General features: G+C 39.3%; 1 protein-coding gene across 2 annotated transcripts in view; it reads right to left on the bottom strand.

The window, feature by feature from the left end:
* rbms3 (RNA binding motif, single stranded interacting protein) overlaps positions 1-18,032 on the bottom strand; it is a 148,682-nt gene that overhangs the window by 115,687 nt on the left and 14,963 nt on the right. The window contains exon 2 of one of the 2 annotated variants that reach the window (XM_053633386.1): positions 874-1,028. In XM_053633386.1, coding sequence (XP_053489361.1) covers positions 874-1,028 — 155 coding nt within the window. Of the gene's footprint in view, positions 1-873; positions 1,032-18,032 lie in introns of both variants that reach the window. The other variant, XM_053633377.1, reaches the window with a different exon arrangement.

Below are 18,032 nucleotides of genomic sequence, written 5' to 3'. Positions count from 1 at the left end.
ATGAATTTTTATTCCAATCCCACTCCAGGCCTGGGGCAAACCTGGACCGAAGCAGATTAGGACCTCGGAGAGAGACAGCAGGAACGGCCATGCAAGGCAGCTTAGCACAAGAGAGCAAAAGAAATGAGCTGGGCTCAGCTTAATATGGGCTAATATGCATAAATTCACACTTCACTATTGCGCTGCTGTTTCAGTGAATTAATATTATAGGGATTACTCCAATTCTAACAAAGACAAAACTTTCCAAACTCAGAATGAATTATGGCTCCCTCAGTATACACTGTACTTCAGACCATAATGGACGATATGGTCAAGGCAAAAATGAATTCCTTAAATAATGTCCTTCAGAGATCAGCAGGAATTTGTCAGTCATGAATGATCCCATGTTCACCCCGTTGAAGGTTGAGCTCAAGTCCCTTGCACTTGGCCCTCCCACAGTGCAGTGGGGAAATTTGAAGTGCTGTTGAGAAATCTGTTCAGGGTTAGAACTATTGGAGAAAGTGTCTTGGCTCTACAAGCCGGTCCTCCCCCCTTCCTCAAACAGATAGAACTATATCTGGATGATTCATTATAAGAACTGATTATGCAAGCTGCCCTCTGGTCTTCATGCAGAGTTTCACAATGACTTATCTCCCAAGACTAATGAGGCTGACCCTTCACTGCCTTATATGGGCCAAGATATTCTGGGAATTTCTGCACATCTATGCCATGTGCTTTTCTTTTCTTTTGCTTGCATTGGAACAGGATGTGTGTGTGTGTGTGTGTGTGTGTGTGTGTGTGTGACTGTATTTAAACTATAAATGGGCATGGACTAAGCAGGGAGAGAGATAAAGAGAGAGAGAAAGAGAGAGAGAGAGCAAGAGAGAGACTCACGGTTGGCAGAGTTTGATGAGGTCCTGGTCGGTGGTGCCAGGAGGGAGGCCACGGATGTACAGGTTGGTTTTACTGAGCTGCTCCACTGCACTCTGGCTGCTGCTATTGGTGCTGGGACTGGGTGGAGCCATTGGAGGAGGAGGAGGGGCATAGGACTGCTGTTCCACCAGTGAAAATGGACATAGAGAGAAAGAGACATAGCAGATGTCAGTTAACATATATTATAAAGATGCAGTATAACAAACACACATTCTAAACACCTCTCTACATGTAGCAACATTTAGGGCCATTTCAGTATTCAAAGAAGACCCAAGGATTTCTGGGAACTTGGTATCATCTTGGTAGCATGTCTGTAATGTTTCATATATTTTTATTTCATACAGGCATCATATGTATTTGTATTTACCAAGATGTATTGAAGCAATAATAAGCTTATGTAATTGTTAGGCTTTTGTTGGAAGTTAAAGGAAAATCTGCCTGTCAGGGCTTTTTTAATCTAGGTATACACTGCTAAGCTACCATGCACATCCTATTAACCACCATCATTATAAAATAACAATAGAATCAAACAAACATATTTAAATTTCCAATGAGTCTCCTTTGGGGGGCGATTGGTGGCTTAGTAGTTAGCATGTTTGCCTTGCTCCTCCAGGGTTGGGGGTTCTATTCCCACCTCCACCCTGTGTGTGCGGAGCTTGCATTTTCTCCCTGTGCTTTGGGGGTTTCCTCCGGGTACTCCGGATTCCTGCCCCAGTGCAAAGACATGCATTGTAGGCTGATTGGCATCTCTAAAATGTCTGTAGAATGCGAATGGGTGTGCACAATTGTGTCATGCGATGGGTTGGCACCCTGTCTAGGGTGTCCCCTTCCCGGTGCACTGGGTCCCTGGAGAAGCTCCAGACTCCCCTGTGTAGGATAAGCAGTACAGAAAATGATGGATGGATGGCGTCTCTATTGGAAAGACCATCTGATTGTAGCTTAACCACTAGCTGGCCTTGATTTATGCAACAAGTTTTACATTCAAGCAATTGACACCCCTGAGAACTGAGAGATCCTTAAAGCAGGTCAGGAACTAGCTATCCACATTAGTTTGTGTGTGTGTGTTCATAATGACATTGCTGCAGTTGAGGAAGGAGGACAGCCTGATTTACCCATGGACCTGATGGAACAAAAGGAGCTATGGAAAAATGGCTGATCAGCATTATTGTTATCACTGACTCATTAAAAAAAATAAATATTCATCCACAGTGTCACAGGCTGACAGTCATTTTGGATGGTTTTCATTAGTGGCTGTTCTTGGTGGTTAAAAGGTAATGTTCTATTTTTATTTCAAAGCATTTGTGCATTAATATTCTTTATACCACAGCGCTGTGGAATTCTTGATTCTGATTGGCTGACAGACGTTCTGAGGTGTGCAATTATTTTTCAGTAAATGCACAGTTAAAGTACTTCCAGTCAGGTCTTGACCGCATTACAGTTCCATATCACTTCGTTAAGTTAAGTGAAATAACAGAAAAGTTAGCCTACTGTCCACCACAGCACACAGAGCTACAGAAACAACAAACAAAATGACAGAATGTTTTTATTTTCCAGAAATATATAAGGAATAATTGACGACTGGGCATTGAATTATTAGAAAAATAATGCTCACTCGAGGTGGTAATGTGGCCAGGAGGCGATGCGGAGGCTTGAGCCATTGATATGCAGTTATTGGAGAGAGAGAGAGAGAACAAGAAAACAAAGAGAGAGAGAGAGAGAGAGAGAGAGAGCGTGTGTGATTGCAGTAATGAGACAGAAAAGCTGGTGAACAAGTCTGAAAAGTTATTTATTTATTCATTGTATTTTCTGCAGTAATAAAAAAACGAAAAACCCTATGAACAATTGGGCTTATCAATATTTATTTATTTATTTATTTGTTCTATTTTTATATTATCAGCATGAAATGAAAAAAAAACAAACAAACTGTGAACTCTCTCTGAACAATGTCTTGAGGTGTGGCAACTTTGGTATAAGCTGAATAATTGACTATGGTCCGTTGAATTATTAGACAATAATGCACACCCGAGGTGTAACGGCATTACCACCTCAAGGTGTGGATTATTTTCTAATAATTCAATGCCCCGTCATCAGTTATTCCTTACATAATGTATAAAGCCCACACTGCAACTTATTCAATTTAAATGAGTTTTTTAAGAAATAAAGAGTGTACTGAAGGCCTAAAATTGAAACGCACGGTTCATCACTGTGTACATACATTGTTACATGTGTTGTTAACATATGAATCATCCATCCGTGTCAAGAGGTTTCACATCATACATACGCACGTAGAGACTTATGATTTAAAATATCAACTGCAAATCAGTTTAACTCAAGATAGCTTTAACAAGACAGTATCAAAAACAGTAGTGCCAGTGTTGAACATATTAGAAGTATTAAAATTCAATAATAAAACAAAAGGTGTATTGATACAAGCAATAGCATTCTCTCTCTGTTTCTTTCTCTGTCTCTCTCCCTCTCAAGCACTCATGACTATTTCAACATTACTCTAGAATGTTCCTTCCTGGTATGTGCTGTATTCGTCGAGATACTATATAAATGAAACCCATGCCATGACTATATACGCAGTATATAAAATTCAGTGGTAGCTTCACTAAAATTCAGTGGTAGCTGTTTTACCACTCATAAAGCACAGGAAGAGGCTTATATTGGAACTGATATTTTGGCTTCAAAAGAAAATTCCATACCACAGAATTTTTCGCTGCATGAATGCAGGAAATGATAAGCATTAAAATGCTTATGGCACCTTTGAAGCCAAAATGAACACATTTTATATGTGTGCGTTGAAAGAAAACTGATTCCTGGATATATTCCTGTGAATATACAGTAGTTTCACATGATGGTAGTTACAGGAGCAAATTGCTGCTTTTGGTCGGACGTCAAAGAGGAAATCAAGTCTTTTTAAGATTCATATAATTTTCCTGCTATACCTCACAAGAGCAAGAGGCTTCAATCTGAGTGCCAAATCCCATCTACCTGGTGTGCATCTCATGTAGAATTTGTTTAATGTGTCCATGTGTGTGTGTGTGTGTGTGTGTGTGTGTGTGTGTGTGTGTGTGTACTGTCTCTGTCTCTGTTTGTGATAATCATTGGCTGTCACAGTGGAGCACATTGGCAAGTCTGGCCTGATATTAATCTATTACCTGTACTTCCCCACAGCCTACAATTACCACAGCTCGAGACAGACAGGTCTATCGGAAGACTGGCACGCTCTGCAACAATGTTATTCCCACAGAACTCTGCCGCGGGCTACAACTATGAAAGAAAGCATTGAGTTTTCACGAATATGACACACACACAAGAAATGAAATAGAGGCCAGACATACAGTAGGTGTGGAGGGCTAATGAAATTTAGATAAGATCTGAAAATGAGGAAGAAAGGGGATATCTATGCATGAGAATATATAGAAGATAAAAGCATATTTGCATTGGTGCACCTCCTTGCACACCTGTGCCCAACCACACAAACACACACACACACACACACTCAAACGCAAACACATACACATGCACATACGCAATACTCAAATGTGTGACTGGCATGTGGAATTCGCAAACAGTATGCGCCTGGGACTATGGACACAGACATGACTGACATGCCAGCACTGTACATGCATACAATGCATTCAGAAAGTTTTCAGACCCCTTCATTCTTTCACATTTTGTTATGATGCAGCCTTATGCTAAAATGCTTTAAATTATTATTTATTCATTTATTTATTTATTAATTTGCATCAATCTACACTACAATACCCCATCATGACAAAGCAAAAAAAAAAAAAAAGATTTGTGATAACTTTCAAATTTATTAAAAAGAAAAAAATGAAATATCCCATTGACATAAGTATTCAGACCCTTTGCTATTATTGGCGTCCACCTGTGGCAAATTCAATTGATTGGACATGATTTGGAAAGGCACATACCTGTCTATATAAGGTCTAACAGCTGAAAATGCATATAAGGGCAAAAACCAAGCCATGAGGTCAAAGGAACTGCCTGCAGAGCTCATAGACAAGATTGTTTCAAGGCACAGATCTGGGCAAGGCTACAAAAAATTGGCTGCATTGGCAAAAAATTGGCTGCATTGAAAGCTCCCAAGAACACAGCAGCCTCCATAATTCTTAAATGGAAGAAGTTTGGAACAACCAGAACTCTTCCTAGAGTTGGCCACCTGGCCAAACTGAGCAATCAGGAGACAAGGGCCTTGGTAAGAGTGGCGGCCAAGAACCCGATGGTCACTCTGGTTGAGCTCCAGAGATCATGTGTTGAATTGGGAGAATTTTTAAGAAGGTTAACCATCACTGCAACACTCCATCAATTTGGGCTTTATAGCAGAGTGTCCAGATGGAGGCCTCTCCACTTGGAATTTGCAAAAAAAAAAAAAAAAGCCCTCTCAGACTGTGAGAAACAAGATTCTCTGGTCTGATGAAATGAAGATTGAACTGTTTAGCCTCAAATCCAAGCGTCATGTCTGGAGGAAACCAGGCACTGCTCATTACCTGCATTCATCCCAACGTTGAAACATGTTGGTGGTAGCATCATGCTGGGGGGGGTTCAGAGGCAGGGACTGGGGCACTGGTCAGGGTAGAAGGAAACCTGAACGTAGCAAAATACAGAGATATCCTTAATGTTCCAGAAAACCTGTTCCAGAGCACTCAGGACCTTAGACTGGGCTGAAGGTTCACTTTCCAAAAAGACAGTGACCCTAAGCACACAGCACAAGACAAAACACGAGTGGCTTAGGGACAGCTCCATGAATGACCTTGAGTGGCCCAGACTTGAACCCAATTAAACATCCCTGGCGAGACCTGAAAATGGCTGTCCACCAACAGTCCCCATTCAACCTGACAGAGCATGAGAGGATCAGCAGAGAAGAATGGCAGAAAATCCCCAAATCCAGGTGTGCAAAGCTTGTAGCATCATATCTAAAAAGACTTGAGGCTGTAATCACTGCCAAAGGTGCTTCAACTAAGTACTGAATTAGTGGTCTGCATACGTTTGTCAATGTGATATTTCAGTTTTTTATTTTTAATCAATTTGCAAAGTTAGCACAAATATGATTTATGCTTTGTCATTATGGGGTACTGTAGTGTAGACTGATGTAAAAAATAATAATAATTTAAAGCATTTTAGCAACATAGGCTGCAACATAACAAAATGTGAAAAAAATGAAGGGCTCTGAAAACTTTCTGAATACGCTGTACATTTATGTGTACAGACACACACACACACACACACACACACACACACACACCTGAGATCAGTGTAGAACAAAAAGCCTTCTTTTAGCATGGGCTCATTTTACACAGCAAGCCAGGGCCTGGTGTCTGCTACATGACGGCATGATGGAGAGAAGTAGCAGAAGAGAGCAAAAGAGCGCCTGATCAAAGAGCTCGCCTCTGAAACCTCTTTCAGCCAATTTGTGCAGCTGTCAGGGGCCAGACGATAGCACATCGGCATGTGTAATATGTCAGGAAGCGTGACGGGGAAGCCTTTGAAACGTCAAAAGTGCTCATTGCTCCCCCAGCACACAGGCCGGGGTTAGTGACAGGAGGAAAGCATGTTGCTCCTCTGACATGTTGACAAGGCTGTAACTTGAACATAAACATAAATATTTACTTACTGCATGGTAGAGGATGTATATATTAACTTAAAATTGCAATTTGTAATGTTTAGCAATTCAATACTGACAATCATTTCCCTGCGACCCAAACGACCCCACCCGCTCTGTTGAAAGTACTGGTGTGTTCATTTGGAATTTGGGACATGAGAAGGTGAGCTTGTCCACTGAAAATATGGAAAATAATGACTGAAACTAACAATCTGGCTAGCTTTTACATAGCTGTAGCATAGCCATTAAGTCTTTTATACAGACAATATAAAAGCAAAACATGGCCAATAGGAATATTAACATTTTTCTCTCACATAACCTGGTAAATGTTTTTTATGGCTGTATATGAATAAAATGCTAATTTTAGTAACACTACACTATATTAAACATAATTTCTATGTCAATGTTCCATGCAAGCAGCATTTCCTTGTTTATTTCCCTAAATAGAGACTCTTCTAGTAAGCACTGCGCCGACTGAGGGTGGAGCTAATTTCTGAGTTGCATATAACTAAAAAACCTGAAACTAAATCCACCGCATGACAAGATCGGATTTTTTTTAGGTGTCTTTTTTTAGTCGTCTTCAAGATTATATGATGATTAAAGGTTTAGAAACACTTCTAAACATTACAGACAGCACATTTAAACTAGCCTGTTGTTCAATGATTTGCACAATTGGAAATGTGTAATGTGACTCCCTTATAAGGAGGAACAGCCTCTGCAAAGAGATAAGCTTGCATACAACTAATAAAACAATACATTTCAATAGAAGTGGTAATTATAAAGAGTTTTCTTTGCAACTATCTTTAAAAACTTTCAAATCCCGACATTTAAACAAGTGTCTCTTTCTTCTCTCCTCTGATTTTCATCCGTTTTCTCTAAAGTAATTAAATCTGTCTATAAACCCCATTAATAACTATGCCCCTCCTCCTAGACTCTCCACCCTCTCATGTTCTGAGGATAAATCTTCCCCTACCATCACCCTGTCACTGTCCGTAGGCCGGGCTGTGCTGGTGCAGTACCCTAGTGCCGTCTCAATTTAAGGGTTAGTGATGTGCACACACATTATCTCCTCTTTGCACACTCAGATAGCCCTCATTTCCCTAAAGAGTCCTCCAGTCACCAAACAATTAGTATTTCTTGTAGAGTACTTCAAAATGGGTTTCAAATGGCTGCTCTGTTTTTCCACCCCACCTTCCCTTGTGTGAGAGAGAGAGAGAGCGTGATAGAGAGTGAGAGAAAGCGAGAGAGAGAGAGAGAGAGAGAGAGACAGCGAGAGAGAGTAGATCTCTTGTGCTAGTGTGTACTGACTGGTGTGAGTTATCCAGTCTCAGCTAAATGTGATTCTGCACAAGGTGCAAAGGTGTGTGCAATTATGCATAATGCATTTTTATCACATTGTTGACAGTGAAACAGCACAGCGTTTTTTAAACAAGCCCCATAATGCATTCGTATTCCCTTCATCTTGGTAATAACACACAGATCTAGTAGACTCACACAAGCACACACACACACACACACACACACACACACACACACACATATGCTTGCTCTTTCCCAAGGTCACTGATCGACAGTACACACTGTACATGGGACACAGACATCACTACTCCTATCACATTCTACTTGAGGGCTTCCTGGGGCTAGGGAAAGAATGCTGCCTATTTTGGGAGCAGGGCTGAGATCCCTTCCTTCCGAACAACAGAAGCCTGGAGGCCAGAGGAAATCCCAAAGACCAGGCTGTGCAGAGTACACACACAACTGAAGCTACATTCAGCTTTTATAAAGCATGACACTGTCTGACCTGAGGATCCATTACTGCATACATTAGCCCATTAGCCTCTAGCTAATGGCTGTGTGGTGTCTGTAGAAAGACTAGCAGAGGCGGCCATTAGGGCTTGTAGTCAATAATCTCCTGCATTACAGTCTGCATCTCCGAACAGATTTGGTAAACATTAGGAATCAGTGATAGGTGCAGTAAGTATCCAAGCCTAACAGCTAAATCTTCATCTAACACTTCTAAGGAAGAATGACGGATCAAAGGAGGAGCATGTTGTAATATAAGCATAGTGTAAAAGTAATATCTATTTTTTTTTTTAAATGCCAAAGAGATTATTTATGTGGTTTTGACAATATACTTTCAAAATGTATTTCTGTATGCAATTCAACAACAGTGCATTGGTATGATAACATATATTTATCCAACTTTATCTGGGTGGGATGAGTTGGAGTGCAGATTGAGTGTAAGTTCAACCTAGACTAATACATATTCCCTCTTACATACACTCTTTCACATTCTTTGTTTGCTTGTTTGTCTGTTTGTTTCTTTCTGTGGTACTTTTCTCAGCACCCCCCCCCCCCCTCGCTCATATTTGTTTTCTAGAAAATGAACACTGAACAAATGAACAAAAAACACACATTTCTTACTCATATACAGTACCACCTTTGTCCTGGCCATTGGAATTGAAGAAGAAAATAAACAAATGAGAAAGATAGCAGTGGCTGCTGATGATAATCTCAATTTGTCTTAAACATTTTTAGAGGTTTCTGCCAGGTAGGTAATGATTACCAGGTTCAAGCATTTTGTTTCTTTTTCTATGTTAAAGTGCATGAATTAAGCATTACCAATTAGGCTTGGAAAGATGGAATTATCCCAGCGTGGGCTGTTCTTCATAACAGAATCCTGCAGTGAATGGGCTTTCGAATACTGAGAAAGCCTGCTTAAAGAGCGTGCCTCCTACACAAGCCTTTCACTTTTGACCTTTCCAATAAGTTACACAGTGCAGTAGACCACACACACTGAGAGAGAGAGAGAGAACACCTGAGTCAAAGCTTGCTCTCTGCTTCTCTCTGTCTCACACCACCTCTCTCTCTCTATCTCAGCAGGAATACAGGGACAAACAGACTGGCTTTAATTTAGAAGGAGCACACAGCTCCAGAGGCTGAAACTATCGTCAAGCTTGTTAACGTCAGGCCCACGCTCATTTAATGTCATAAACAAGTTACACAAACATTAAACCAGACAGGACTAACAACATCCTCCACTCTGGCCTCTCTCACGACACACACGCACACACATGGGGGTGTTGTGAGAAGGACAGAAAGAATGAAAGAAGAATGTGAAACAGTGCGTGTCTAAGAGAGAATATGTATTTGTCTAGCATGAACTTACACTCAATCTGCTATCCAGCTCATCCCACCTACATAATAAATGGCAATCTGTGCCTCATTCCACACTCTTCCACAGTGACTCATTCACATCTGTGATTTCACAACAGTTACGCTACAACATTATTCACTAGAACTGTGTGGCCCTTCAAATATTCTCAAAGCATGAATAATTGAAGGTTCTGTCTGAGTATGAATATACATACACATGCAAATTTCACTTAACTATATTCAACATGCAAATTCAGGTATATTACTGAGTTCACTGATTAACAGGAATTAAATGTATATAAAACGGGAACATTTTATAATGGGAGGCATGGGGGCAAAATGTTAGGGTCATATAATGCTAGTAGGTGGATTCCTGACTCTAAGTGTGTGTGTGTGTGTGTGTGTGCATGGTGCCCTGTGATAGACTCTCATCCAGGGTGTATTCCTGCCTCATGCCCAGAGTACCTGGTAAATGTTCCAGTTCCACCATGACCCTGACCAAAATAAAATGGTTACTAAAGATGAATGAATTGAAATAAAAACGTTTATTTTAAAGCTGTAATGTGGATTCATTAACTTCCTTCAAAGATTGAAATAAATTAAACCTGTGAAATGGACAAGGCAAAGGAAGAGTAAATTTTTTTGGCTGCTGCATTAGCCTCACCAAATCCCCAGTCCCTCTAGGGCAGACACCTCATATTCAAATGTGAGGAAACAATCAACATCTTTCTCATTTACATATGAACAGGTAGCGGGAAGCTCGCAAATCCGCCACAGTCCATTTTAATCCGAGAATGACTTCGTCCTGTATTGTTATGTGAAACAGTGCGGATGCTCTGTATTCTCCGCTTCCAATCTTCAGTCTGGAATTAACATCAGAATGAGAAGCTTCCTCAGACCAGAGCACTGATCGAGCCCTCTTGGGCACGAGCGGCGTTACCCCGGCAACAAAGTGGAGGACAAGGCAGGGCCTTATCAATCAATTAGAAATGTCTCAGAGCTGCAGGGTTACGGTTCCGCCTCAGTTTATCAAATTCATTACGGCCTTGGCCAGCATACTAACACTTTTACTTTGCAGACAAAGAGCTTTTCCTGAAACTATAACTCTATAACACTTTGTAGAGGAATGTACTTGACTGCATTATCCATTGCTGTGATTTAAGAGCTGATCGTCTTACAAGGACTTTGATCGAGTTCATTATGAATTCAGTAAAGAGAAAGTAAATTGAGAGGGTCATCTAGAATTCACATAGCTCAAGGAGAGTTTACTTTATTAAAATTCCTCCTCTAGGTTTGCCTTTTCAATCAGCTTTCCAAATATTCCAGACAGACACAATCCTTGGAATTCCTCCATCCATTGCTCCATTTTTGTCAGAGTTGCTCAGTATCGTTAATTGCCATCACATGGCATTCTGGCAGATGTCGGGTCAGGCTCATATTACAGAAATTTGAAGGAGAGAAGCAAAAAGAAAAGCAGGACTTTGTTCAGCCCTAACAGTGTACATCTGAAGTCAATGCCAGCCCAATGAGGTGAGGATTCAATCAAGCAGTTTAAACTCTGCTGCAAAAATCACAACACTCGAATCCTCAATCCCATTATAGATGTATAGACGCTTCCATTCACCATATATCAAATAACACCACAGAGAGCTTACAGAAACATACTGTATGTGGTGGAAATTACAACCAGGAATTTCAACAGTTCATACTAATATGAATAATACTGGTGCACAAGCAACCACAATGGCTTCACATGTCAACCTGAATTTAATCTACACATCACCCATCAGCACACACACACACTCTCTCTCTCACACACACACACACACATGAAGTGTTGCTCACACGCTGCCTGTGTCTGTCTTTCTCACTGCATTGAGTCATCAGTTTTCCAGTCCATTAGTCACGCACCATCAGACACTGTCATATCATGTCAGGGCAGTGTGTGTGTGTGTGTGTGTGTGTGTGTGTGTGAGTGTGCATTTGTGTGAGTGTGTGATCAAATATTTTCCTCTATTTTGCACAGCCCAGCCTCATTCATGGGGAAAACCTTGCTTTAACACAAATGTGTCTACTTCTTTAAGTGTTAGCAAGGCGGAAGCTTCCTAAATTCATTCGGACATTGAGATGAGGACAGATAACCAACACAAACATATGCCTTCCAGTATAAATTTGATACTGCAGGACCAAAATCAATTTCTTTTCATATCAAATATTTCATCAAACTTTTAAATACATGCTGTTTTTTTTATTTTATTTTATTTATTTTTTTTTAAATAAAAAATCTTTAAACAGAACACATTAAGCAGTCATTTAATGGCTGGAATTTATAGAGTTTTGACTGATTTGATGGCTATATTGAATTACCTTGAAAGGTTAGAACCATCCATTTCCCACCACCATGCTTTTTTATTGTATGGGGGTTGGGTGGAAAAAGAGGGCTAAAGACAGAGAAGAATCCATGCAATATTTTCACTCCTGAAACCTGATGCAGTAAAACAGCAGAGACTGGGAAATAGGGGTGTTAAAAACACAGAGGACAGTACTCCATGCTGTGTTAGAGTGTGATACAGTATGTTGGGAAGATTGGCGTCACGCTCAGCAATCATCCAGACATTCCTCAAGGGAACTGTGGAGACCCACAGAGACTGAGTCAAGTACATAAATGTATTCAGAAATGGTTCATGAGAGAAGAACCAAAATGTCTACTCCAGGAGTCCTGTATGTCTGGTGTGCATCAGAGCTGGATGATTTCTCTGCTCTAACATGATTATTAACTGAATAGTTGAATTAGAGCAGAGAAATCATCAACTGATTACATACACCCCTGTCATAGACATCTTAGAGTATATATATATATATATATATATATATATATATATATATATATATATATATATATATATATATATATATATAATTGCACTGTTGGAAAGTAACAAATTACATGAACTTCAGTTACAGCACTTGAGTACATGGTTCACTAACAGTACTTCTGAGTATAATTAAACAATTTCACTTTTTTTATATAACATATTTAATTTTGCTACATTTCTTTTTGATCACTGTAAGAGACTAAAAAAATAACAATATATTTAACCTGGAAGTCTGTTCAACAATTATGTAAATATTTCCTGGATGATTAAAATGTTTCACCTTCACCAGAAGTAAGATGTTTGGAGAATCAGGAGATAAAGAGCCGGGGTATAGTCAAAGAGATGGTTTACTATGCGCGCAGAGACACCCTGGACACTACAGCGTTTCGTAGTCTCAATCTTAGTCCAAACATAAGTTGTATACAGTTGGCTTTTATACTCAGCTGTACGTGCAAGCAATGTACCCAAGGTTAGTTAAGGAAAACATAAGAGAAAACATAAGACAAAAGACAAAACACCTTGACAAAAACAATCAAGGACAGAAACCCAAAAACTTAATACGACCACAAGTAAGCAAAAATCACATTGAACGGAGCTTAAATGATTGAATCATAATCATGGAAAATAAGGAAAAATACTGCACAGCAATTAACAGACAGTATGTGAAATTTTAACATAATAACACAATAAAAAAAAGAAGATATTGTCACCCAATCAAAATAAAGCAGTTTCCTGCCACAAGTCTACACAGTGCTGAATCAGCAGCAATGTCTGAGACAGTGGAGACAGATGAGCATCCCTGGCCCAATGTATCTTCCGCTTCAAATGCTTCCAAGAAAACAATGTGTTAATGATCTGCAGTTTATGCAAGCCAAATCCCATGAATGGATTGACATTTCATACCTCAACATCAAACCTTCAGCTACCTAGCAAGATCTTTGGATGTTTTACAGTATGAAAGCTCTGCAGTAAGCAGAGTACATTATGTCAATTTGATGTTCAGTAGCTATTGCCTGTTGTGTAAATCTATCCCAGCACTGTTACAACCTATGAGTAATATTCAGAATAATGTGTAAGGGGCATGTGTGCTAGATAGCTAACTAAGTAGCTAGAAAACTATAAGAATTAACATTAGCTAACAGTTAGCTAACAAATCTAGCAAGCTACCAACTAACTAACTAACTAACTACTAAGTTAGTTAGCCAGTTAACATACAGTAGCCTTTCTTTACATTCTGTTGATAATCGAGGTGGTATTCACTTCAGCATAGCTCACTGGATTTGTTAAAATAAGAAAAGAAGAGAAAATTGAACATTTTTTGGATTAGCTGTGTCAATTATAGACATATGAAAAAAGTAAATTGTAAAGCAATTATTCAAATTGAGGGCTTTTGTGGTTCATCTCTGTATTTCTTTGCAAATTCCAATCTGGCTTTCTGATTCTTACTGCTCTTGAGTGGTTTGCATATTGTGGTATATATTTCTGCTCCCAAAGTCTTTTTCAAAAGGTGGATTGTGATACCTTCACCTCTGCGCCTTGTGATGTCACTGACTGTTGTTTTGGGGGTTTACTTCACAGCTCTCACAATGTTTGTCAACAACTTTGTTGTTTTCCTTGGCTGACCTGTTCCATGTCTGGTTGTTACTACACCAGTGGTTTCTTTCTTTTTCAAGACAGTCCAAATTATTGTATTGGCTCTGATCGATTTTCCTTTTTTCTCAGCTTCAAAATGGCTTTCTTTTCTCCTATAGACAGCTTTCTGCTCTTCATGTTGGTTTATCCATTTAAACAACAAAAACAGTCACATTATTGGATTAGCTGTGTCAATTCTAGACATGAGAAAGAGTATATTGTAATTGAAAAAGTAATTACTCAAGGAATTTTTCATCAGATGACTTATTTATCCCATATTAATTAACATTAACAGTACTTTTACTCAAATCAGTGTGTTTTGTATGTGCTCCACCACTGACTAATTGCAAGAAGTGATCAGTAGCCACATTAAAACAGATATTACAGAACAAAACGTAATTATAGGAGCAAAATTAAATTAAATCGTCTTAGCTGTCTTCATGGTTTATTGCTAATCTGTGATATGGAAATTGATTGATGTCAAAGACATCATAAGTGATTTGGGTAAGCTTTTGTAAAATGCATTGAGTGTTCAAAACAGCCATTGTATTATTCATTACTTCATACATTTTATTTATATGAGTCGACTGCATGCTGGATATAGAGCTCAATATAGCTAATGTGCTGGATATAATGACTGTGACTTTCACAATGAATTCCTTGCTGGTAGCATCATTAAATTTGGCTGTGCAAGCAATTTAGCATGTGCCTTTCTTAGTAAACCTGCCTTCTAAGGGTTAAAGAAAAACAGTGTGTTGCCTGGACAATAGTCATGCTCAATTCACACTGCTTGTCCACCCACTCTATGTAATTATGTCCAGAAATATTTGTGTTTCTGAGCACAATGCGATCACTCAGATAAACAATCAGGGCTGACTCTTCACTTAATTCAGCAACAGCTTTTTTTTTTTGTTGTTTTAGATGCATGAAGGATATCAGGTGATCAGGGAGAAGAAAAACAATTATTTTTGCATAATAACAGCCATGCTCCATGCTCTACACACACACACACAGGCTGTTCCAAGCAACAGCCTCTTCCCACTCAGTTTGTGCTTTACTGTCAGAGTGCCAATTACTGTACAGGCAGGTAACATCCGTTTGAGCCAGGCTTCATTCCACCAAACCCATTACGATTCAGACACAGCTTGATAGCCCTATTTAGTGCAGCACTACACTACAACAATGCCTCACTTCAGTGCACAGATACACATATGCATACGACACATTATGTAGTTCAGTGTCACAGTGCAATAATCTATGGATGAAAAAAATAAATAAAAACTGCATGTCTGTAGAAATTGTGAAAAAGTAAAGGGAATAAGAAAAAAAATCAGTTTCCTATTGGAGTATATTCAGTAATATGTATATTATCAAGCTGTTTGGTTAATGATAGTCAAAATAGCATGAAGCCATGAGTAAGACTCATTGAATACTGAATGCTTTAGCTAAATATAAACCCATGTATGCCTTATGCATTTCATGTGCATAGTACATGCAGTAATAACTAGTAGTAGTGGAAAATATCCACACCAAAAAGTGTGAATTACCTGGAAAGTATAAAGCATTCAATTTGATAGGCAAGAAGATGGAAGGAGAGGTGAAGAAAAAGACAGTAAACAAGGGAGATCAATTCGATACCCTTAAGCAATTACCTTTCAAAAGCACTTCCTGTTGTTAATAATTGATCTCCTAAATCAATGATTTTAATTGCAGGTAAGCGATAATCTTGGCACACACATATTTGGGACACTTTCCTCAGGCAGATTTCAAGATGTGAGGCTGCAGTGTGGTAAAAGTGCAGTGCTCTGTCTTCTCCCAAAGGTAAAAGAAAGCATCTGAAATCAAAAGCTACCGGGAACCATTCAGGCTGCAATTGCACATACAGTGGCAAGAAAAAGTATGTGTACCTTTTGGAATTTCATGGTTTTCTGAATAAATATGTCATAAAATGTGATCTGATCTTCATCTAAGTCAAGGGTATTGACAAATATAATGTGCCTAAAATAATAACACAAAATAAATTCTGATCCCTCATGTCTTTATTGAACACACTCATTCAACATTCAAAATGGCAGTGGAAAAAGTAAGTGAACCCTTACAATTAATAACTGGTTGACCCCACCTTGGCAGCAATAACCTCAACCAGCTTCCTGTATCTGTGGATCAGACCTGCACATCGTTCAGGAGGAATTTTAGCCCATTCTTCCTGGAAGAACTGCTTTAGCTGTGTCATATTCTTTGGACGTCTCATGTGTATGGCTCTCTTCAAGTCATTCCATAGCATCTCTATTGGGTTGAGGTCTGGGCTCTGACTTGTCCACTCCAAAAGGTGGATTTTGTTTTTCTGAAGCCATTCTGTTGTGGACTTGCTCTGGTGTTTTGGGTCGTTGTCCCGTCCCATCACCCAACTTCTACACAGTTTCAGCTGACGTACAGACATTCTCACATTATCCTGAAGAATTGTCTGATATACTTGGGAATTCATCTTCCCCTCAATGATTGCAAGCTGGCCAGGCCCTGATGCAGCAAAGCAGGCCCAACTCATGATGTTTCCTCCACCACACTTTACGGTTGGGATGATGTTTTCATGATGATATGCCGTGCCCTTTCTACGCCAGATGTAGTGCTGTGTGGTTTTTCCAAATAGTTCAATCTTAGTTTCATCAGTCCACAAAACATTTTGCCAATACCACTGTGGAGTGTCAATGTGCTCTTTTGCAAACTTTAGGCGTGCAGCAATGTTCTTTTCACTAAGCAGTGGCTTCCTTCGTGGTGTCCTGCCATAGTTACCCTGCTTGTTCAATGTTTTACATATTGTAGACTCATGAACAGAGATGTTAGCCAGTTCCAATGATGCCTTCAAATCTTTGGCTGTCATTCGGGGTTGTTTCTTTACCTCATCGATGAGTCTTCGTTGTGCTCTTGGTGTCATTTTGACTGGGCGTCCACTTCTTGGTAGAGTAGCAGCAGTCCCAAAGTGTCTCCATTTGTAGAATGTTTGCTTAACTGTAGACTGGTGAATTTCTAAAGTCTTTGAAATCACTTTGTAACCCTTGCCAGCTTTATGTAAATTAACAATTCTTGATCGTAGATCCTCTGAAAGCTCTTTTTAGCGAGACATGGCTCACATAAGCGTGTGCTTCTTGCACAGAGCAAACTCTAAAAGTTTGAGGGGTTTTTATCAGTCAAAGTAGCTGTAGTCCACACTTCCAAACTCATTTTCTTAACGAGACTCCAATTAGCTTTTTTGAGGTCATTAACTCAAGGGTTCACATTCTTTTTCCACAAGCACTATGAGGGTTTTTTGGTTGTTCTCAATAAAGACATGAGGGATCAGAATTTTTTTTGTGTTATTATTTCAGACACATTATATTTGTCAATAGCCTTGACTTAGATGAAGCTCAGATCACATTTTATGAGCAATTTATTCAGAAAACCATGAAATTCCAAAAGGTACACATACTTTTTCTTGCCATGGTATATATATATATATATATTCCACACCTGTACAACTTTGCATATATTGAAATTTTGGTTTATATACTCATATTCATATTCTATGGCCTACAGTATATCCACCAACTACAATAATTTTGAGCAATGTCTTCCTTGTTGCATAAACACAATATGCTCTTAATCCACAAACTCAGTTAATATTACGTACATCTGACGATTAATCTCATAACCAAGCACCACATGTCCAAAACAAAGGAACAATTACACTAAGGATAAAGAGCAGGACTGATACAGCCCAGATAACATCTGTGAAGACCAATAGAGGCTTTTGTTTCTTGAGAGAGAGAGAGAGAGAGAGAGAGAGAGAGAAA

Source organism: Ictalurus furcatus, chromosome 1, assembly GCF_023375685.1.
Source record: "Ictalurus furcatus strain D&B chromosome 1, Billie_1.0, whole genome shotgun sequence".
Taxonomy (NCBI): Eukaryota; Metazoa; Chordata; class Actinopteri; order Siluriformes; family Ictaluridae; genus Ictalurus; species Ictalurus furcatus.
Note: the sequence above shows the minus strand (reverse complement) of the source record. Positions and strands in the feature narration are given on the sequence as shown.